General features: G+C 42.7%; 2 protein-coding genes across 5 annotated transcripts in view; both read left to right on the forward strand.

Moving 5' to 3' along the window:
* The first annotated feature begins 426 nt into the window (after positions 1 to 426).
* Positions 427 to 4582, forward strand: cd302 (CD302 molecule). Of its 2 annotated transcripts, XM_078091117.1 has the most exons (7): positions 632 to 844; positions 1798 to 1923; positions 2021 to 2131; positions 2734 to 2916; positions 3094 to 3114; positions 3207 to 3455; positions 3655 to 4582. In XM_078091117.1, exons 1-6 carry the CDS (start codon positions 775 to 777, stop codon positions 3407 to 3409), a joined length of 714 nt encoding a protein of 237 aa, XP_077947243.1. In that variant the 5' UTR covers positions 632 to 774; the 3' UTR covers positions 3410 to 3455; positions 3655 to 4582. The 2 variants fall into 2 exon arrangements, with proteins under 2 accessions (XP_040057710.1, XP_077947243.1); XM_040201776.2 differs by having other exon boundaries at positions 427 to 844; positions 3207 to 4582.
* A 3882-nt stretch (positions 4583 to 8464) lies between these two features.
* LOC120834518 (bromodomain adjacent to zinc finger domain protein 2B) overlaps positions 8465 to 22961 on the forward strand; it is a 40644-nt gene continuing 26147 nt past the window's right edge. For all 3 annotated transcript variants that reach the window (XM_040202559.2, XM_040202561.2, XM_040202562.2), the window contains exons 1-2: positions 8465 to 9485; positions 15342 to 15385. The gene's annotated coding sequence lies outside the window, so the exon portion shown is untranslated. The remainder of the gene's footprint in view (positions 9486 to 15341; positions 15386 to 22961) is intronic.

The following is a 22961-nucleotide window of genomic DNA, read 5'->3' on the forward strand; positions in this document are numbered from 1 at the left end:
GGTGAATAATGGGAACCGTAAAAAAGCAGGTCTCAATAAAAACGTCTCAATAAGAAAACACTCCCATACGTAAATGGGTTAGAAAATGATCATTCATCAACATCATTTTCTTCTGGCAACAGCACATGTATGTAGAGCCTGAAACACATTACAATTATGAGCATTTCAAAATAAAACTACTTTAATAAATAAAAGCATTTACAGGGAGGGGGCGGGATCTAGTGAACAATATCACCTTAATAGCTTCACATTTACTTTACCACAGTATCACACGAGTCAACGATCACCAGTGTGTAGAGTACATTTGGGTGTGGCGCAAACAGCCTGCATTGTATACATGAGCTGATGCAAAGAACTCTGTGCGTACAGCGCCACCTACAGGCCAATGTGTATAAAACAATCGCTGCATTTGTCTAATATTTTCTGACACATAACCACAATAACACAACGGCTGCTGTGTTTTTTTCTTCTCCAAACATCGGCCTATATAATCCCCTTTAATATTTAATATCTTTAATAAAATCACAGGTACGGTAGTGTGAAAATTGCTCAGTTTTGTTTTGTAAGTTACTCATTTTATCAAAAAGTAAAAATCACTAACTTGTAAATCAAATAGCGCAGAGCATTTTCGGGCCATTTCGCCGTGTCGTTGAGTCAGGCGCGCGCGCGGGTGCGTGCGTGGGATCTCGCTCCCGCTGCTGCGTGCAGATCAGTCGAGTGGAGCAACAGTGAGAAAACTAGTTTGGTGGCACACGATCGCTCCTCTCAGCCGCCATGGACACCGTCCCGCTCCTGGGCAGCGTGCTGCTGTTGTGTGTTCAGCTGCACATCGGTGTGACGGGAGGTAAGACTGAAATGCGCCAATAAATACACGTGATATATTTATTCATATTTATATATATATTTGTTGTACACAGCTTGTGTGGCAGTGCGTACAGGCCCGTGTCGCACGAAGTGCACTCAGCCCTTTGCGCTTGGATTTGTTTTAGTGTCTTCTTGTCAACATCGCAAATCGGCAGCTTTTCGGTTCGAGAGGTGCTCGCGTGTTTCAATCACCCGTCCAGATGTTTTCGCTGTTCGCAAACCAGTGTTCTTGAATGTCGACGCCGTTGTTGTTTTTGTGCATATGGCGTCGCAACTTTTGAACCGACGTTAGCGCGCACGTATCTTTTAGGTTTCAAAGTTGTGTGCACGCCGATTGCGCAATTCTTCCTTATTTCTTCCTGCGAACGCAATCCGCGCACGTCTTATGAAGACGTGGGTGGTCTGCGCTGCAGAATTCTCCTTGGATTTTGTCCAATGGTGCGTTCACTGGCTAAGTAAGGGAACGTTGTCGTGTAAATAGCGACACTGACTGTGAACGAATGGACCGTAAACTACGTTGATAACCGATTCATACGCTCCTTCCAAGACGGAGACCTCTTTGTGAGATGTTGTGCGTTGTTTTCGCCAACAAGTGGAACGGTCCGGAAAGGCCGGACACCGTTTTCCAAACACAAACACAACCCGCACTGATCGGGAGGAACACTGGTCACAAGGGCAGTTTCAGTTGTGCAAACATGTACAGCCTGTTGGAGAGGGGGAGGGAGAGGGGGGTGCAGAGCTGTTACTATCTAACCAGACATGCAAAGCTGTTGCAGCATCCAAAGATTTGGATAATTATTTTTTTCAGTCAGATATTATTTTTTTTGGGCGGGGGGGTTGGTAGGGGGGGGGGGTAAATGTCCTCCTGTAGCTTCTAATTGCTGAACAAACAATGCTGAATGTGTGTAATCTTTCCTGTGGTGTCCCCCACAGACTGCCCCGCTGATGGACGCACCTGGGTGCCGTTTGGAGACGGGTGTTACTACTTTGTCCACGGGTCAGAAGACAAAATCAAAAGCTACACTTTTGAGAGAGCGAAAACTCTCTGCCAAGGATTTGGTACCTGAGACATTTCATCTTGAAACGAAATGGAAAAATGGACTGTGTGTTTTCTCAAAGTGTGTGATTTTTGTTGTATACTATGCTTTTATTCCAGAGCTTTTGAGCATCCAGAGCGCTGAGGAAAATGACTTTGTCGTCAAATATAGCCCAGAGGTGTGGAAAAACAATGTCAACGTTTGGCTGGGGATGTATTACGACACGAACAGTACGTACCATGTGACCAGAGGACGGTGAATCATGCTGCACAACACCGGATCTGATTGGATGAAAATAACAACTTTTTAAACAATTGTCTGGAGGTGACTTGGTAGAAAACAAACATTATATCTCCACAGGTTTTGTTTCAGATGTTTGCTAGAAAGTATATAGTCTCTAAGTCCAAAGATCATGTACAATATACTATTATTTCTTCAAAATTGTGTAACTTATGGTCAATTTGACTGACCAAAACACCCCACTTACCTCACGGCTAAAGATCATCTCAGGCATTGTAATATACTTTTTGTCTGCTGTGTCTTTACTCCATTTTTCTTGATTTACAAAATATGGAGCCCTGTCTGTGAGCTTGTGCCTGCTTCTTCTGAACTTGATCCAGGCACAACTTGTTATTATTATTGTACTCCTGTTATTTGAAGCGGCCATTTAAGGCACCATGTGGGGGATGCTAAGCTAAAACGAAACCTTAAATCACGTTTCATGTAAATCCTGAGCCGGGAAACACTTCATTTTGTGTTGTGATACAGTTGAGTGTAGTTTGTGTGCCTCGCGGCCAGTTGTGCCACCGTGCTGATCGGTTTGTGTCGTCAGGTGACGGCATGCGGTGGTTCGGTGAGCGACCGGTAGGATTCCGTAACTGGGAGGACGGCTCCTTCCCCTCGGACCTCGTGCCCTTGGATACGTGTGTAGCTCTGCACGCCAACACGGGGAAGTGGGAAAATGTCAGCTGCGTGGATCAGACGGAGAACGGAGTGGTCTGTGAGACGGATCAGAGTAAGAATTAACAATCGGGGCCAAAATGTCTGGTCGACCTGTTAAATAGCTGTTTAATATTCAAAGTGGGTCCATCAGTTTGTAACAAAGATTTCTCGCTAGTGTGACTTCAGGAAATGTGGCTGGTATTGTGTTCCACATGCCTCACAATGCGTGTTTTTTTTTTTTTTTCTTCAGACGCCGAGGAAGCCAAGCCGAGTAAGTCGACCCTCTCTTCACTCATTCCTCAGTGCTTTCTTGTTTTCCCCAGTGGTGACCTTCCTCATACGTTGTTCCTTGTTCCCCTCAAGGACCGAGCGCACTGCTGACCGCCATGGTCATCCTCACCGTGGTGGCTATCATTGGAGTCTCGGCAGTTATTTGGTTCCTGCATCACAGGAAAAGTCCCGGCTTCCCGATGCTCACAGCGTTCGAGTACCACCCTCCGTTCCGGGTCCTGGACGAGGATCGCTCCTGCCTGGTGGAGGCGGAGGAGACCGACAGCGCGCCGTAGGAGAATTGTATGGCTCCTCCAGGACGCACCAGGCCCTCCTCGCTGGGTGGGTGTTCAGGCATATTCCAGCTGTGACAAACGGTTACTGCAGTAGTTCTTTGGGGTTCGCGCATGTCGACGAGTAATTCTGTGTGATTGTAAGAAAGCTAAGTGCAGGCTTACTTTTACTCATACTAGCCAGCGTGGCATATAAACACCTCACAGCGTTTTTCCAATGCACTCAGAATCATGTGTATGTCTTTCAGATTTGTGCATCAGCAGCCTGGTCTACATGTGACAGTCACTGCACTTCTCTAATAACTTGCATGTTAAAAGCGAGTTCAAATAAAGAGCAAATATTATTATAAATGTTCAGTGTTCATTTTTAGTATTGCACTGCCACAAACCTGGGGACTAACAAGAGGGAGAATGAAATAAGAATGTAAAATTGATGCAGAACAGACTGCGACACCCTGACATTCAGTCCCTAGTACGTATCACGCTCCAAAAATGCTGGGTTCTACATTTCACATAATGCAACCAATCCCATGTTTCTGCTAGACCTTGACTCTCTGGTAATGTTCATGTCTTTCAAACCAGTGGAGCGTTTCCTTTTTTAAGCAGTATTCAAAGACAGAGGGAGGACAAATGGCTAGTAAGGGCTCTTGCATGTAAGTAGTTGGAACGGAGCACAAAGCCAGCTATAGTTTGAGGGATTGTCTTGTTAGTCCACACATGTAAACGTTGCCAGTGAGATGTATTTGCACAATGCCTAAAAAAGATTATTTTCCAGGTCAAATGTATTTTGGGAATGAACTGCCGTTCTAAATCAATACTGCCAGAGAACGTCCGGGCTATTTTCTTTACATTCTGTCCTGAGCTTTGTGTTTTTGATTGTGACAAGGTGATATGTGATTTCATTCTGCCCTGTTAAATCCTATATTGAGAAAAGCATTTCTTTCTTTTGAGGATTTGATTTCAAAATGATCATTCTGTGAGATTTAAGACAATCAATTTTTCAGGTTGTGATGACTGTGCTGAAAAATGAAGCCAAAAGACTTTCCAGTGTAAAATACCCCCCTAATACTGTTGTACACTGTTAACAGCATGAATGCTATTGTGCAATATTTGAGATTAACTGTGCAGGATCCGAGCCCCTGTGTGTTTTTCCTAATAAAGTATGTTTGACAATAAGAAGGGCTTATTTTTATATATTTTATTTATATATATTTTTTCTTTTTTGTTATTGATCGAAGTCAGGAAGGTCTGTTAGTGTTAAAAATGAGCAGGTTGAGAATATATAAGTACTCTCCCTTTTATGCGCTCTATATAGAACATTTCTGCTAAAAATATGTATGTTGCACATAAAGAAGGAAGAATCGGCACACCGAAATTTGGGATAGCGTCTAATTGATTCTGAAAGAATATCTAGCGTACTTGGAGTCATGCATATCTAATTTTGGAATTCCAAGAATTCTGTCATCTAACATTGTCTTTAATCCATCTGTCTTTAAATTCAGCCTTTAACTATAAACTGTGAGAGGGACCAACATCTATTGATAAAGCACACTAATAGAGATCCACGACAATAAGCGTTTCCTCCTAGTAGGTCATTTCTAGATTTGGCCACAAGGTGGGACAGAATCACATTTCACTTCTCTGACAGTTTTTTTTTGTTTTTTTTCTAGTTAATGAGGTCCGGTAACATGGATGATTATAACTGTGATGGTTGTGCGAGTATTCTCTGGATGAGCAGTAATCAATAGGAACACTAATTTGTAAAAAAAAAAAAAAGAACATCCCTGTCTCTTGAGGAAACAAATACCACGAGGCACCCAAAGAGCTGACGTAAAGTCATGGAAAGCTTATCTTGTCGTCTGGGTGAGGTGAAAGTCCTTGATGATTCAATAAGAACGTGTGTCTATCTGTGTTGGCCAATAATTAACGTGTTTTGCGAGATGAAGGTTTAAACAGCTGATTGGGACTGAGCTAGAGAAGAGCATGACTGCAGTGTGGGTCAGACTGTGTTATAAACTCAGTGTGTAGTTAAATCTTTGTTTTCTCTATTACACATGTTTTGACTGCATATAAACATATAAAATAACCCCAAAAATGTATACAGTCAAAAACATTGGTGCAGAATCACATTAAACTAAACAGGTGTTTTTTCATAATCCTAATGTGCATTAATAATTAAATTGTATAGCAGCCGGACATTTAAAGTGCCTTAATTGGTTCGATTCAAGTGGATATTTATTTGGGTGTGTATTTATCAGACTTGCCAAAGCCAAAGAGGGATTCACGTTTGTTACCATGCAACAAAGTATAACTGGTAGTGATCCGGTAGCAGATTGTTGTGAGTAAGCCTCCATTTGAATGGAACTCGTAGTGGCACATTGAGACCGCATGCACGGTGATTTTAAACAGTTTACTTATTGTAGTCTGGTTCTCGGTCTCTGAATTACTCCGATGTTTTAGCATTTCTAATAGAATCAATTGAGAATGACTAATGATGATTGGTAAGTGTATAAGGACTGCTGAGCCTTCACATATTTGTCATTTGTTGTAATGTCAATGCTCCTTGTTGTCAAGAGTTCCAACCGAGTGTATTGACATTCAGAAGGATGGTTTTGTTTCATGTGTTTTCCTGCACGTGGCAGAATAATCACAATTTGAATTATGATAATTCATTGCAACACTATTATACTGAAAACCCTCACCGGATATTTCTTTTTTTAATAATGGGGTTGAATTGAATTCATGATTAACCTTTTGAGGCTCATTATTCTCATACTCATTATTTTTTTGGAATTGTGTAACCACAGTGATTTAGGCTTTAATGTCCCTAACATTGTCTTTTATTCTTACTGTGTGTGTGTTTTGCATTGTATGCCCATAGAGGGGGTGTTTTCTCATCGCAACAGCTCTAATGGCCTATTTTCACTCAAAAACAGCGCATGACATTTTTTCTACATATCTGCCACGGCGCTGCTTGAAGCAGGAAGAGGTCTGACGTTGACCCACAATTACTTATTAAAATGGACATTGGTATGCATGAATAAGATATGGCACACAGTAGCATGACAGACGGAATGAAAATGAGAGCCACACTGGATCCACAGACACACGTTCATCGGGCTTGTGAATTCTAACGTTGTGCTTAAGCTTTACAGTCTGAAACTACAGAAGAAACCAGACTCTTTGTGTTGATACGAAGCGGTCAAATCAGTCAGAACTCTTGGTGCAAGGTGTCCGTGCACAGTAGTGTAGAGCATCTGTTTCTCATGTCTAGGAAGTCCCCCCCCCCACCATCCTCCTGTTCACCATCCTGGGAACATGCTCCAATTAACAGAAGGAAACAAAGGCCACATGACTGCACAGTGACCGTCCATTCTCAAGAAACAGAATGTGTGCTCAATATTATGTCAAGACACGGCATGCTACAATACTGCACCTACAGGACTGCCATTGTACCAAATGATTCCTTTAGCATTTCCTATTAATGCATGACAAAAAGAGCCACTGTGTAACGTAACAAGATGCCGTGTAATTCAAGCTCCAAGTACAAGCTAACCTTTTTATCTCACAACTCACATGGGGTGGCATGTTTCTGAGGGTTGGGTTAGCTGAGTACTATTAAAAACACCGTACTAGATTTGAGACTGCGTGTTTCGCACGCAAGCAAGCACGCACGCACGCACAAACACACACATACACACTGATGCCAAGTTAAGCGATGAATAAACCCAGTTTTTTATATCTCAGACACTGTGCCATTTTCTAAATCAAATGCGTGTGCAGAGCTGCAAGGCTTTGGCGTTAAAGGGATCAGAGCATCGTGTGCTGACATGATTAAAATCTCTATTATTCAAATATGTCAGGACAGAAAAAAAAAAAATCTGCGACAGAGAGTCCAACTCTTGTGCCTTACGGGTAAACCGAGCTTTCTGTGGACTGATAAAAAAAAATAATTAAAAACAAAAGCACCATCTTAATTTGTTTTCCATCAGTCTCTAGAGATCATCTTCGCTGTGTCTTTGGTATCTCATTATACTTTCTAATCAAGACTCTTTAAAAATCCCTTTAAAGGGAGACAGACTGTTTGCCCTTCCCCCCAGCATGCTGCTGCATTGCAGCCATCGGCGTGTGACTAGTATGTTACAAATGACCAAGGTAGGCTGACATTTTGATTGTGCAATGTGAAAATCGTTGGCTGGAAAGAGGCTTTTTTCTTTTTTTAAAGTGACGCTGTGCTGATCTCTCGCATCACTCATCCTCTCTAATGAAGATTGTCCAATACAATTAAAAACTCAGGGATCCTGTGGCTCGGGTTATGCATTTTCAAATCATATTTTCCCCTTCTCTCCCCATGTGTTAATACAGTGTTTCACTCAGTTCAGTCAGTAGCTTCTGTGACTGCAGCACATCCGGAAGTGAATGAAAACAAACACTTTTTATTTCTTAGTTGATGCATCATATGAGCTCTGCTTCATGTACGGTATGCTTAGTTGCAGTGGCCATAAATGTAAATTTGCTTCATCCACTAAACGTATCTTTCACAAAACAAAGCGTGTTGCAACATGATGTAAAGTGACTCTTTGTTTTTCATATAACACTGGAATCTTCATTTTAATCTCCAAGGAAAGGCACACAGTTCATTATAAATGCTTTACACAATTTGTCATATTTCAACAGCGAGCTACAAAATCACATCTGTCGAAACCAGAGACAGAGAGTTTCTGTTGCATTGTTTCAATTACACTGTGTTGTAAATGCTCTCGAGTCTAATGATAACACGCACCCCATTTCCTTTTGCAGATTGTACGCTTGCTTATCGGCAAGAAAAAAAAAAGACAGATGGTAGTCATTGGTATAGTCATCCATTCACTGGAGTCACTTTGTTGGGTGAACAAAAGGTATTATAATGCATTGTTAATAGTTTCTCCATTGCATTTTTTACCATTTCATTCTGGCCGGATCTGAGCAGTCCATACTTTCAGGCAATTTCAACACAAGTGTTACATGATTGACATGAATGCTGGCTTCCCTAAAGTAAAGAGCTCGAGCCGCTCCCTTAAAGAGAGAGGTATGGACTCATCAGCAGCAGGTGCGTCAGATCCATGCATTCCTTTTAAGTGTGTGAAAGAATTCAATTGTTTGTAGTCTAAATGCACGTGTGCCTTCCGTATCTACCAGCACTGATGCAGTTTTCTATCATGCTGCAAGACCGACCTCAACTTTAGCGTCATCAAAATGATAAAAAAAAAAGTTATTCAGTTCAGTTATTACTCAACACGCTTGAGGCTCAATGTCTTCCTCAGCAAGACTTCTTGTGCCAGTTGTTGATTACAAAACAATGTGAATGTGCGCAGTATACCACCAAGGAAGTTAGTTTCCCCTAAACTGGAGTAGGAAAAAAAAGTCATGATAAAACCACACGGTTTAGAAAATTTGTAGCATCTGAAAAACGGTTTTCACTGCCACACTGGAAAATGAAAGCACCTTACCACTACTTATTCACCACTACATTTACTAATAGGGGGTGGAATGATATATCATTTCATGGAGTTTTTCCTCTGTCGATGGGAGGGTTTTGGGACAGAGAATGTGTACAGATTGTAAAGGTTATTTGTGATTTTAGGGCTATACGAAATAAGATGAATGACTCTCATTGCATCATCAATTAAATCACGTTAGCTTTTCATTCTTTTTCTCAAATAATGTATTTCCATTGGTGGCTCTGCATGTACGGGGGGGGGGGCATCAGGTGCTCCCATCACACGGATATGAAGGGGAGCGGATCCAAAAGTTTGTGTTGCAGAAGCCCTGAGCTGACGTCACTTCTCTTGAGTTGCTCCGAGCGAAGCTGAGGAGAGCGTCTCTCTCTCTCTCTCTCTCTCTCTCTCTCTCTCCCCCTCCACTGCGCGACTTAACGCAGGAGGACCGACGCGCACTCTCAGCCCGGACTCACGCCGCTGACCACGTTCTCCATTCGTGTCGTTTTTTCAACAAACCGCGCAAAACACTGGGAAGTAAATCAACGCGTCGCTGCGCCGTTTCACCCCTCGAAGGGAATTCGCCGTTTTTCGACGACAAGGTGAGTTTTATTCATGTTTTTTTTCTCCTTTCCTCCGCCGCAGCTCGCGAGGTGTTTGTCACTAACGGGCAGTCAGTCATGTTATCTGGCAGGTTTCTGTCGCCCGGGCTAACAGCTAAGCTAACGTTTTTTTTTGCTGTTTGTTTGTTTTTTATTTTTGACTATCAGTTTATCAACGTCGCTCTTTCTGCACGTTGCCTGCCCGACGCTTCATCCGCTCCCGTGAGTCTTAAAGAGTCTTAATAATAAGAAGAGGACAAATAAAGTTCCGTGTCAAAGTAAGATTAACAGCGGTTAAAGGAAACTTCGCTCAGTAAGGTGCTCCGGTCGTAAGTTCGCTCACTCGACGAACGTTCGGACGAGAAACGGCCACGTTCGCGTGTCGCCCCCGGTAACGTTAACGTTTCCCGGCACGGACACGCCGCCGCTCGGGTCCCGTCTTTGTTGCCGGGCGGGGTAACGCGGAGTCCACGCCGGGGATACACGGTTCGTCCGGGAAAACGTTAACGGACGAAGTGTGATGAAAACACGAGCAGAACTTCGCCTGTTCGACGTAAAGGTGCAGGGGGGCTTCGCGCGATAACGTGTCATCAGATGGGCGACCTGGATGTAACGTTGAAGCGGGTGGGCTTTGACAATTTTTTTTTTATTTTTTTTTTAAATCTTTTAAGCAAAACGTCTCCTTTTCGTGCTTCCTAGCGAAGGAGCGCTCAGCTGCGGCGTTAGCTGCGGGCTTGGCCTGACGTGAACCCTTTTCAGATTATGACAATACCCTCCATTTGTTTCTGCTTTCATATTCACGACAAGGCACTCGCCATCTTGGGGTATTTGGATGAGATTGTGTGTGTGTGTGTGTGTGGTTCTGCAACCAAGTTACGAAACTTTCAGAGGAACAGATCTGAATGATGCGCCTTTTTTTAAATCCTGCGGCTTTGAAAGTGAAAGCCGTATTTGAATCAAACCGATGTTTTTGGAGGTCTATTGAAGCGCGTGAGATCTCAGGACTGATCTGAGAGTGTTCTGAAACTGCAAGCCAACCACTTTCCTGTGATGCTCACACACAAGTCATCAGTTTTCACATCGGTGGCTGTGATGGTGATAATAATAATAATAATCTGCCACAAACACCAAATAGGCCTAAAATACCTAAAAGTGCCTCTTAATATACATACTGAACACACACACACGAAGGCCAGAATTTACCTCATGTTACAACCTACTGCCCCTGAAACGAATTAATAACATTTGGGACAAGTTAAGATAAATGTTCACAGCAGAGATCTTGACTCATAGTTGATGAAGCATAAGCGTTACTGATCATTAACGGTCATTAGCTTTTTGTTTTGTTCAAGTGTACTAGTAAACACTCACTCTGATTATTTTATAATTATAAAACTGAAAATAAACTTGTGGGGGGGGTAGCGGTTTGTGGCGCTTGATGATTTGTGAGCGAGTGCGCTCGCACAGCTCAAAGAGCCTATTTCAGACACTGATGGAGTAAATGCTATTTGCGTCATTTCGTTTGTTTTGGCAGACATCTTTTGTCTGCTGTGCGGTGGAGCTGATTGGCCTTTACAGATATAATTGATAGTAATGAACTTGCGTGTGCCCTTTGCACACACAGTCCTAACCGAAATGGCAGTAAACATTATTCCTGGTAAAGTCCATCATTTAAATGGCCTCAGTAGCCAAGGCAGCGAGATAAATCAGATCACAGCCTTGATGTGTTATGCATGCATCCAGTAACTGCCAATGAATCAAAACACAGGTAGAAGGTCACTAAATTTGCCTCATATTTATTCAGAGCACATGTCCTTGAAAACCTCTGCAGAGAGAACAATGTTGAGGTGCTTTATACTTCTCATGTGAGCCTTTGACATTTAACAATCTTAAAGATGCTGCTCATCTGTCCTACAATGACTCATGGTTGCTAAAAAAAAAAGGAATTGGGAATTAAATGAGCATCTATGTGAAGATGAACCTTAAATTCTAATAAGCAATACACCACATAACGGGTTAGATCGTTGTGCATGAGAACGCTACCTACTGTAGCATGGTGTCTCTTGTCAAATATCTATTTCTTTGTGGTTTACTAACCCGACGTGTATTAATGAATTAGTCACAGGGTTGAATGAATCAAAATCAGGATTCCTGAATAAATCAAAATTAATATTTGTGTAGCTCCTGTTCCTTTTTTGACTCTTTTTTTTTTTTTTTTTTTTTTAAATTTTATTTTGGCCAACAGGGAAACTAACACGACCGCTCCGCTCGTATTTGTTTCCTCCCATTTTTCGCCACGTCTCTCCCGTTCTGACCACTTCTTCAAGTTGGCACTCATTAATCAAAGATGCTGGCCTCCTGCTGAGGGCTGAGCAGGTTCATCAAGTTGGCAGCCGGCTCGCTGTAAGGAACAATGCAGAGGCTCTTAACACACAAGCATAAATAAATCTATGGTCTTTATATGCAAGGCCTGAAGGTTAATACTGTATAATTCAATGTAGCCTCTTTGTGTGCTGTGATTGATGTTTTTAAACATGTAGGGCTTGACGGGAGTCCCCTTTTTGTAGGTCAGTGTTGACACTTTATGATTGGGTGAGCTCGGGGGGAGCGGCAAGAGGGAGGTGGATTATTAGGAATATGTCAAGGAGATTACTCTTTTTCACTCATCTTCCTGATCTATTTTCTCTCCGCCTGGAGATGCTTTTTAATAATTTTTTTTGTTCTGCTTTATTTGAGCCACTGATGCTTCTGAGATTGAAGTCTCCCCATTGTGCAAACGGGGCTGATGTTTTCAAGACGCCAGCCGTCCGGCCAACTGTTTAATATTTGTTTGCCGCCTTTGCTGCAGGAATTGCAGGCGAGCTGAGAATGAATGAAGTGGCTCCATCTATGCATACTTCTCAGATACGTACAGACCCCAGTCCAGTTTTAGTTGTTAACCATTCTGCTCTCACACAAAGGCTCTGCCTTTTCTATATTGATCCTCAAGCATTTAAAATCTGGTCACTGCTGCCACAAACCCTTCCTGCTTGAGCTGCACTAGGCGTACTGCTGGAGCCACATTTTTAAATATCCTGGCCTGATAAGAGGCGGGAGAAAACACTTTTTTTGCTTAGAAACGTTTGTATCAGCAAAGGCCGAACTCTAAGGCTTAATGACTCAAATTGACTAAATTATTTCTGCACCCTAATGAGAAACTGTGCAGGCGGTGGGCATCCTTCTTCACATTGCCTCTCGCACTGCCAAATTGTTGCACGTTGTTATTTTGAAGAAGAGGAAAAAAAGAAGAAAAAAACCCTTTTCCTTCCAACTTTACCTTGACTCCTCTTTACTGAAGTGCTATTTAGGTTTTCAGCGGAGCGGTTCAGAATGATCCACAGTACAAGATGAGAAGATAACTCTATAAGGACACTGCTATTGACACTTGTGCACCCCTCCCAGCCAGGAGTCCTTTTTCTTTTTGTTGCACTTCATGAATGTCCCAGTGCTCTCTGTTTGCGCTGAATGAACCCTTTTGAATGTGTGTGTGTGTGTGTAGTGTAAAAAGCCTCCCATTGATACCGGTATTTGTTTGTCAGAGCTGAGAGGGTGAGTTCTTTACAAACGGCGGACGGATATTGAGACGATACAGTCGCAACAAACTCAATGTTCACCCTGACTTGTTTGGCGAGCAGGACAGTTTCTCGTCCGCGTCGACTGGTGACTTGGTGAACGGGAGGCCGATGCCACGATAAGCCAGACACGCTTCAGGCTGAGTAACCCGAGGAGACGCGTCCCCGTTGTTCGTTCGAAGACCGTTCAGAGCATTAAGGCTTCAAATGGAATGGATGGAACTGTAAGGTGACCCGCTTGTAGATGACGCACAACAAGTGCTGGGACTGCTGCTGCTCGTGTGAGAGCGTGGAGGTCATCGCTTATGAGACACCCAGTGTTTACTCTGGATGTGAAGCTGATTTGGTTGATTTGACTTCATTCTTTAGTCCCTTACGAAATTACGCTCGAAAAGGGGATTCCAGTTCATCATAGACAGCTTTAATATTAAGCCCCAAACCACACATTTGCAATAGAGTGAATACATCTTGTGTGTTTTAATTAAAGTTTCTCCTCGCTTTGTTCACCCACCTATAGCCCGCTTCATGTTATAATGCATGCATGTGAGCTTCACTGCTGTCATACAGCGGTTACATCTGATGGCGTCGCTGCGGGAGCGTAGCAACCGCCTCCCGGGTAAACACCGTTAGCTCTGTCAGCTAAGTTGGCAAGCAACGTTAGCTGCGCGGTGCCAGCCGGGTCGTCTTCATGTTGAGAGCCTTTGTGAGGCAGGAGAAAGTCTCAATCCACCATAAAGCACCTCTTTTTTAAACCATTTTGCGAAGGAATCATGCCAGCTGCAATGCCATCCACACCATGGGAGTCAAAAGGGGGGAGCTCATGTATCTTCAAACTCGGCCTTCATTTTGATCTCAACAAAAACATCTGTTAAGCTCTGTGACGGCATCTTGGAAGGTTAACAAATCTGTCCACAGACAGACATATAAACTCTCACTCAGACTCTCGGAGGGTGAAAAACGCCAACGTCACTGTAGCGGTTGGTAATAAAGTGAGTAAGATAAGATATACTTTATATATTTTCCAGGTGGAATGTTGCTCTGCACACAGCTGCACTACGCTAAAAACCACACCGCAATACACCAAAATCCCCGAATGGGGTACTGATGAAGGGTGATCTTAGTGTGAAGTTAGTTTTATTTCTGCATTTCCTTTTTAAAATGAGGCACTTGGTAACAAACTAGTATGCCTTCACTCCTTTAACGGGGTGGAACATTGGTTCAAAGCCTCAGGATCAAACCTTTTTGACTTTAAAACTAGAGCATCAAGGCAATCGTTTTGTTTTGCTCATTTAGGAACATTTTATTGCTGAGAAACACCTTTTTTTTTTTTTTTGGTGCGTTGCTTATTTTCCATTTGGCTTATTGGTGAAGGGAACTAGTGTGATGTCTCCGACACGGACGGTGTAAAGAACTACAGAGGTCCCAGATGTTGTTATTTCTGTCTGATTTGATTCTGCGTAGCAGACCGGGCAAGATGCAGTGACGCAACTCTAAAGGTGTGCAGTTAAGATCAAAATCAAGGTTGAGTTCTGAGGCTTGTTCTAAGCAAGGGTGCCAGAAGCACCGGGATAGGAAACGGAGGAGGGGCCCCTCATCTTTTTTGCCCCCGGCCCCATTAGGCGTTGCGGCTGGTTTGATCCTATCGCAAGATGGGCTCTACTTTGTTCCCTTTCAATAGAGGATTTCCTGAAGTGCCCAGTTGTCTTCAATAGGCGAATAAAACCTCTAATTGTGTCCCATTAGCATGGGAGCTCACGCCTTTGATATTTTAAGTTGTCTGACAGGCGTTTGTAAACTAGGATATGAGGATAATATTACAGCCTTCACACAACAATGCCCAGAGTCTAACATAACACACCATGGGAGGTATAGAGCCTTTTACTTAACTAAGAGCATTGTCCTAAAAAGGCTTTTTAAGGGGGAGTGATGTAATCCAGTAAGTGAGAAGCCTCTGAGTTCAAGTAGATCTACAGTTCCAACGTGTCGGGAGATTTCCGGATATTTTACAATGGACGTTTAAAGAAAACAAGTGTTTAGTCCCGCTGCCATGTGGTCGTCTCCGGGAGCAGCAGTTTGATTTGAGTTTTTCTGCTGATGTTAAGAATAGATAACGCACCCCCCCCCCCCTTTGTGCTCCATATTAGCATTTTTATTTCATTTTTGTGCAGCCTTCAGATAGGAAGGTTGCTGAATGAGTAGATCGATAAAAGCAGGCAATAAATCTGACTGTTGTCTCATGTTTCAGGTGCAGAGCAGTGATGTCACAGAGCTGAGGACGGTCTCATACGAGTAAGTGTTTGGTTACATTAGATCCACATTGTCCATCACTGCCAGATGCTTTTTAAATTCATAAAGGAAAAAACTGTTTGCGCTGTTAAATTGGGGAAAAATGTGTAAATGGGCATGCAGGATTAAGCAAAACACCCCCATTGTTTAAAGTATTATTTAGGTATAGGATTAGAATTTTCCAATTAGTTTTGAGATTTAACAATGTCCTCTTTATGAAATTAGTTTGTGGTGCATTACACTTTGCTCTCATTTTGTGTGTAACCAATTATTTCCTGCCTTTTCTTAGAATTAAAGTGTTTAAGCATAAGAACATATTTAAATCTCTTGGGAGAGAAAAGATAACTATTTTTGACTATGGGGTGTATAAAGATAAATGACTTTGAGCCAGGCCATTTTTTTGGCTTTGTTTTAAAATGCAATTTGGGCTACTCCACATACAGATGTTTCCTGTTTGCTTTTAAAAATTGCCCCAAGACCGAGGCGTTGGTTATGTCAAATTCACTTCCTTTCTTCTCTACTTTATCAGAAAGTGTCACATGCCTTGAATTCCTTTGCAGTTTTGAAAATGCTGTTAATTATGAGGAAATTGATAACCGCTTTTACCATTCTATATATTTTTGACAGCAGTGCGCACACTAAAGCAGCACAGTTTTACAGCTGACACTACTCAAATGAAATACATTGTGCTGCAAGCAAAATATTTTCAACAAGAAATAATTCTTCTTCCATAGAATTTTTGGCTAATCACATATAGATGAGCAAGTAATTCCCCATGTCCACATTTACCTCGGCTTGAGTCCAAACATTTGTATGTGCTATTCTGACTCCTCTTGTGCCTCTCAGCTCTTTCAACATGAAGTAAAATCCTAAAGGGGGGGTAGGGTGGGTGGCTGCTCATTTATCCATCGGGGGGCAAAGAATGCTAAAGTTGTGCAGTGAAATTTACGGCATTTACACGGCTGCCTCCTGCTCTTGGGGGGGAGGGGGGGGGGAGGAGAAGAGAGTCCCCCACTGTTTATGTGAGTGACCCTGGAAAGAGACAGGTCATCTGTAGTGGCGCACACAAGCTGAGTTGAAATGGCGAAATGAGCTTCGCCACAGGAACCCCATCCTCTGTAAACCCGAGTACTCTCCCTTCCATTTGTTTGTAGTAGAAGCCCCGCGAGGATTTATTACAGCAGTTGGGAGTAGCCTTCAGTTCAGAGCCCAGACTTTTTTTTTTCCCTAGGTTTAAGAAGAAACGACAGACACCCTTTGCTTCTGTTTGCCAGAAAGATGACACAAGGTTTTTTTTTTCTCTGTACATTCATTTCACAGCCCCCATAGGAACCTGGATTCCCGCATGCACACATATTCATGGTCAAACAGTCTTTCTCTCAGTTCTACTTATTCACACTCACAGAACCACGCTTACTAATACAGTACATGTTGGCTTCAGCATAATCGGATCAGTGCGACTAGTTGGTCGGCTGTTGTTTATTAAGAGCAAGTCCATACCTGATTACTGCTCAACACAATCATCGCTGATTTTTTTGTTCCAACCTTTCCCAGCACTGTTTCAAATTGAACGACGGAAAAGAGGCCTGACACGTAGACACAGAGCCCTCAGAGTAACTTTAATCAAGCTAAAAGAAATTTAAATCAGCCCCTCATTGTGCATCGTGTGTCCGCAGCTGCTTTTTTGGTAAAAGCCAGGCGGTGCCGCCGTTCATTTCTATACCTCTTCAACACAATGGAGATGCAAAGCACACAAAGGGCACGTCTGGCTCCAGACAAAGCCAACGTGTTTATTTTCGGAGGAATTGTTACGGGAGACAAAGTGAAGCAGGACACGTTCCCTCGCACTGTTAAAATGTCAGGTCGAATTCAATCCAATAGACATATTAGTGTTCATCCCATTTTATTACAAAAATATTAATATTTTCCCAGTTTTAACCGCTTTATGGACCGGTCATCGGTATGTATATCTGTGTGTGGCATAGAGATAGAGAGGGGTGTAGCTACCACCCTTTTTTTAAATATTGATGTCTTTCAGGTTATAGTATAGCTCTACAGAGCAGGCTATGTTTGGTGACTTTGCCAGAAGAGCGAACAGATTGCTGTGTCTGTGTAATTTGATGAGGTATTACTAAGAGGCCACTCTTCTTTTGCTCCCCCCCCACCTCCCCTGTTTTTCCTCCCTGAGGGGCACTAAAACACATGTGAAGTGAAGGGATGAAAGAACTCCGTCAATAGAAAAATCAAAGACTCGCTGAAATGATGCTACGAAATGCGTTGTATGAGTAGTACATTCACGCTGGCTGTTCTCGGGGGTTTAATGAACACACACATGTGGCTTCTAAGAGGACCACGGATGTGCAGAAAACGGTGCTGCTTTGTAGTCCACAATGACTGGTTACATTGGAGCTCATGAGATTAATGATTGTTACAGCAACTCTATTGCAGGCTTGTGAGGTCAAACCTCCTTTTGATTGGCTCTCAACCTACATGTTACAACAACTTAAGGAGCTGGGGAGGGAACTTCTCCTGCCGCCAGGGGAAAAGAGAGCAGCTGTAAGTTGCTCATTGTCCAAATTAATGGCAAACACCTTCAACAGTACGTCACTGAAATGGTTCACCTGTTTTTATCAATTTTGGAGTAACTATTGATTTTAGGTAAGTCGGACACAACGAGGACAGCGCAATGATGGTGATTTACAGTTGTCTCACCAAACTAGTTGGAACAGCAGCAAATGGTTTGACTTCGCTGCAGTCACAGTGGCGCGTTCCTTGTCAATAAAATGCAAGTGTTTCTCTTCTGAGGTCGGAGGTCAGCGCTAGACAGGCCTGGAAAAAAACACCGTCACGGTCCACTGGGGAGCTGGTTGGAAGACTGTTGGCCCGCAAGAGCGTCTCCGAGGTGTGCAGATGGCAGTGAGGACAATTCCATTTTCTCGTGAGGTCACGGCCAGCTGCCTCGCGTTCCCTTCTAAACGACTGCATTAAGTCTTTGTGGGTCGACGGAGATTTTTAGTGCCGTTCTCACTTCATAAGTAGACGGCAACGTGGCGCTTCAGCATCCTGCTCATCGTGTCTCTGGGGGGAAAAAAAAAACGCTTCGTCCAATCTGACGGGGCAACGTAAACTATAAATTCTGTAACCGCTTGATTAGAGATCTCAAAACACTCCAAACATAATCAATGCTGATGAAATGTTGGCGGCCCGCAGGACCCTCGCACAGAGGATCTGCGGTGTCAGCGCTCAGGCGCACGTAGAGGGGACACCAAGGTGAACTCCGAATGGTGAGGAATCATTGATATTCTGACTCGGAGGCTGCAAATGGCTCGCTGGCAGATGGGAGTCTTTGTCAGGAAAGAAAAAATGGCAGCTTGGGAGCATCGGCGCCATTTTCCCCCATCGGCGGTGACCTTCTGCCACTCAAAGAGATCCCCTTGCACAATTCCCCTTGTCAATTATCTCACTTCCGTTGTTTACTAAGCGATAGGAAAACAAATTCTAATGCCTTGTTTTTGGAGGGAGAGATTGCATGTGTAATTATGAAGTTTGTGTTTGTTGTAAAAGCAAAGGAGAAAATCAATGTGCAAGATTGACACCTACAAAACCAATCAATGGCAGCTGTTAAGCTCCATTTATTTAATGTTACAGAATTTGTGTAATTGATTTGAAGTGTTTAAACGGGAGTACAGATATATTGCACCGCTTCAATTGGTTTGTCTCTAAATAAATAATTTGCTACGGTTAAAATGTTCTTGCAAATAGATGCGGATATATTATATTAATTTGGTAATGGCTCTTCTCATTACACAGATAACACTGCAAAACCGAATGAAAAGGAGATATACAGTCATTACTCCTGGCTGTAAACAAATCTGATTCAAAATAAAACATTTTAATGAACCCACGGTAAGAATGAGGAAACGATGCAAAAAGCAAATGACATTGAGACCCCAGTTTAATATGTATGTATTTCAGCGTGATGGTTGATTTCATTAGCAGTTCTCATTGTTATGCACCGACTGTCCTCCTGCTGTAAAATGGATATTGTATTCACTTAGACTGAATATTCCTGGAGGAACTTTTTGGATTTGAGGGGCTCCCTTCGGAATAAGTGTTGTCATCTTTTCCCAGATTTAGATTATTCATTATATTGTTAAACAACAAATATCTTCATTCATTCCAGATTTTTTCTTTTCTTACAACCAAAATGTATCACAATTTAATTAATATTAAATTGAAATATGTCTGCTTTACATAAAAATAGGAATATCTATGTTAATTGAATAGCTAGAGAAATCTGTCATTTAGGTTAAGTGTATTTTTAGACAGTGGTGGGAAAAACTCTGTGGAATTTTAACCTACATAAAACTTCATCTGCCTTCGACACCATCTACACTCTCCTATGTGCTCAAATTCTTAACCACATGTTCCACATTTGGGTAAGTGACGCAAAAAGCCGCTTTTGCTTGTCACATGCTCACATACGGGCAAGTTGTTCTTCGGTCTGTTGTAGGGATGAAGAAACATTTCCATTAGTGCAGCTTTCTGTTGTGTATGATTCAACTACCTCCCTCCTTTCCTGCCTAAGAATATAATGTAGAACGCAGTGGCAATACAGCTCGAAGTACATTTTATCATATATTTGACAATTTGCAATTGGGCTTCTTCACTCAAAAAGACTCGAAGGTTTTTTTTTTTTTTTTTTTTTTGGTGTCTCCGATGGTCAGGTGGGTATCGGTGAGCTGGTCTCACTGTCCATCAGGCATTCCTACGTCTGTGTTGTTCTTTCGTCGTCTCCGTGACCCGGTGCAGTGTCAGTGTCACAGTTCTCCACTACATTCTTGTATTCTGCATGCAGCAAGAGTGTTGTGTGATAATTATGTGTATAGGAGTAAGCCTATTCTGTTCACACCTCTTGTTTTTTGTTGGGTTTTTTTTTATCGTATTTGTTTCACAAAACCTCTGATCGTGGTTGTAGTCTAGTACAACCACATTTCACATCTATTAAAATAGTGTGCTCATTATCATGGTAGCTTGAAGTGGCGAGTGGTGTGTAAACACACACACACACAGTCTGAAGCGGCACAAGCAGAAATATGGAATAGATGGAAATATTCATATGTCTCTTTTGTGAGCACGTCGCCACAGGCAGACAGGAAATTAGTTATTTTACTCACACATTCATCAAAATAGAAGTAGTCTGATAAGTATCCCAAGTGACTCTCCTCCATCTATTGAAGCCACATCTGCGTGTGCCGTGCGCTTAGTATCAAGTCTCTAATAAATTTCAGGTGCTTTTAAGTTCTACGAGACTCTATTCTTCCTCGTCTCAAAGCCATTGTCTCGTGTTTTATCCTGCAGTAATTAGTGTGTTTGAAATAATGAAATGCGCCATTCATTTTGTAGCCTTCACCTCACTCATAAAATGTGCGAGGAACCGAACTGTCGATTGTTTTATTTGCCTTTGACACTTCACTTTCTGATAACATTTAATGCAACGACTAACAAGCAGATTGTTAACAGGGATGGTCTGTGCGCCATTATGTGCAGCCTCTGCACTGATAACCGGTGTTGTCACTGGGTCCCAAAGTAAATCCTTGTTGTAGTATCCAAAATTATCTAAAACATGCACTGTGACGTCTGGACTGAAAGGCAGTGCACATGTTGTGTGGGCAACTTTTAAATGTCCATTTTAACAAGTTCCTTTTCCACTCGTCTGCTTGGGAAGCCTGTCCGCTGCCGACTGCCTCTCAGCAGGTGCAACTCATTTTTCATTTGTTTTAATTCATTTTCCTTCCTTTTTTCCACAGGCTATATTTATTGCATTCACTTTTGCTGCCACACACTGCTAATTATATTTCTAGGATTCGGCTGACGAGATAATGGTATAAAGCAGAACATAAGCCTTTTGTAGGTTGTGCGCCGCAAACAAAAATAGCGTTTCCCCCCGCACCCCCCACCCCCCTTGTGTTTAGGCTTAGGCTGGCCGACGGTGCTTATAGCTCTGCTGCTCACAACACACTTGCAGATTGTTGAAAGTCTGGAGAACGTGTCAAAGCTGGGAAGTCTCACATTAGTCAGCGTTTCATGTTACTCTGCCTCATCCTGTCTGCGGGTGTTGAGGGCCCTCGTTGTCTTCTGTGTTGCAAGAATTTGTTACGAGCAGTGTGGTTCGCGACGTCGAAGCGACTGCTGTTGAGAAGTGATGCGTCGGCCCCCGTGCATCTCCACCAGAAGGTTGAGGCAAGAATCCAGCTATTAAAAATGGTCTTTTTTTTTTTTGGCTGTCTAGTACCATCGAGCTTTGAGGGTACAGTGCCAAGTGATGGGAGTTAGAATTCCTTGTCATTTCACTTTTTCACTGACCTTCAATTAGGACATTCAGTGTGTGTGCAAGCCGCACAGGTGTTTGTTTCGGTGCAACCGGCACGGCCTGCTTCAGTAAGGCAGTGGGCATATGGACACTGTGACTAATGCTTTGAAAGGGACACTCGGGATCTGTTTTATTGCTTCATTTGGCACACCGCGGTCCCACTTCCCATTACGGTTGCCATGTGATTTATGGTGTGCTTTTTGGAGAGCGAGAGAGCGAGAGCGAGGAGTCTGGAATGAAAGAGCCCCCCTAGTGATGTTTACCTTGATCCTGACTGCCTTCCATTTCATCTTGGACAGTGGCAGTGGGGAGAAATAGGCTGAAGCCCTGTTAGGCCCCATGTCTTCCTGCACATAACTGCTGCTTCTTTGATCCTCCAAAGCACAACAGCGTTATTGACACTGCTCAAGCTTTAAAGACCCGGGGAGCCTTGGACTTTTGTCCTCGCTGTCTCTGGCATGATGCATAGTCAGAATCACACCATCAGATATCAGCCAGTCACCTTCCACCCACAGCCGACGAGCAGGCACTCGATTGATAACGACGGCAGACGGATTTGTGACATTCTTTAGCATAATCAAATAGCCTCTTCGCAGCTGTATTTTTTTACCATGTGAATAATATTATGGCTCAAGGATGTTTTTTTTTGTTCTTATTTCAAAGTTGAATGTAAAATAGTAGGAGTCCTTTTGCCCTGCTGCGTGTTGTTTAGTTGTGCATAATGACGAATGAACTTTGCACCAGCATTCTGCTTTCATGTTTAATTTGTAGCTATGCTTCCTGTCAGATTATTGCACCTGCTTTGTATTCAAGCAGTTTCTTTTCCTGTTTACATGCAAATGCACACCTTTCACAACCCAATAATATCAAACTGCAATATTCGACTGCTGAATTTATAGAATAGTCACAGTCCAACTGCATCGCCACGTTGCTCTCTGAGTAATTGAAGTTTCCCCCAAAGTGACAATGCAAACAATATTTCCTTAAAACCGCTATTTTTATCACACACATAAGCACTTGATACGTGTCAAAGTAGACTATTTTAAGCTAACTAATACACAAACACTCATAGCTGTTTCTGAGCAGTGGCATGTCAACCTTTGGTAAATGGAAAGGTTTTCATTCATCTACTAATGACGTGCCAAGCTTTGTACCAAGTCATTACTGTGTTTAATCAGTGATTTGCAAAAAAAGAAATCCCTAGAA

Source organism: Gasterosteus aculeatus, chromosome 16, assembly GCF_964276395.1.
Source record: "Gasterosteus aculeatus chromosome 16, fGasAcu3.hap1.1, whole genome shotgun sequence".
Taxonomy (NCBI): domain Eukaryota; kingdom Metazoa; phylum Chordata; class Actinopteri; order Perciformes; family Gasterosteidae; genus Gasterosteus; species Gasterosteus aculeatus.

Excerpts from the sequence above, each read along its gene's own strand:
- cd302 (XM_040201776.2), top strand. The coding sequence starts at position 775 with ATGGACACCGTCCCGCTCCTGGGCAGCGTGCTGCTGTTGTGTGTTCAG. Across the intron at positions 845-1,797 it reads GCACATCGGTGTGACGGGAG|ACTGCCCCGCTGATGGACGC; the intron begins GTAAGACTGAAA and ends TGTCCCCCACAG. Across the intron at positions 3,115-3,206 it reads CGCCGAGGAAGCCAAGCCGA|GACCGAGCGCACTGCTGACC; the intron begins GTAAGTCGACCC and ends GTTCCCCTCAAG.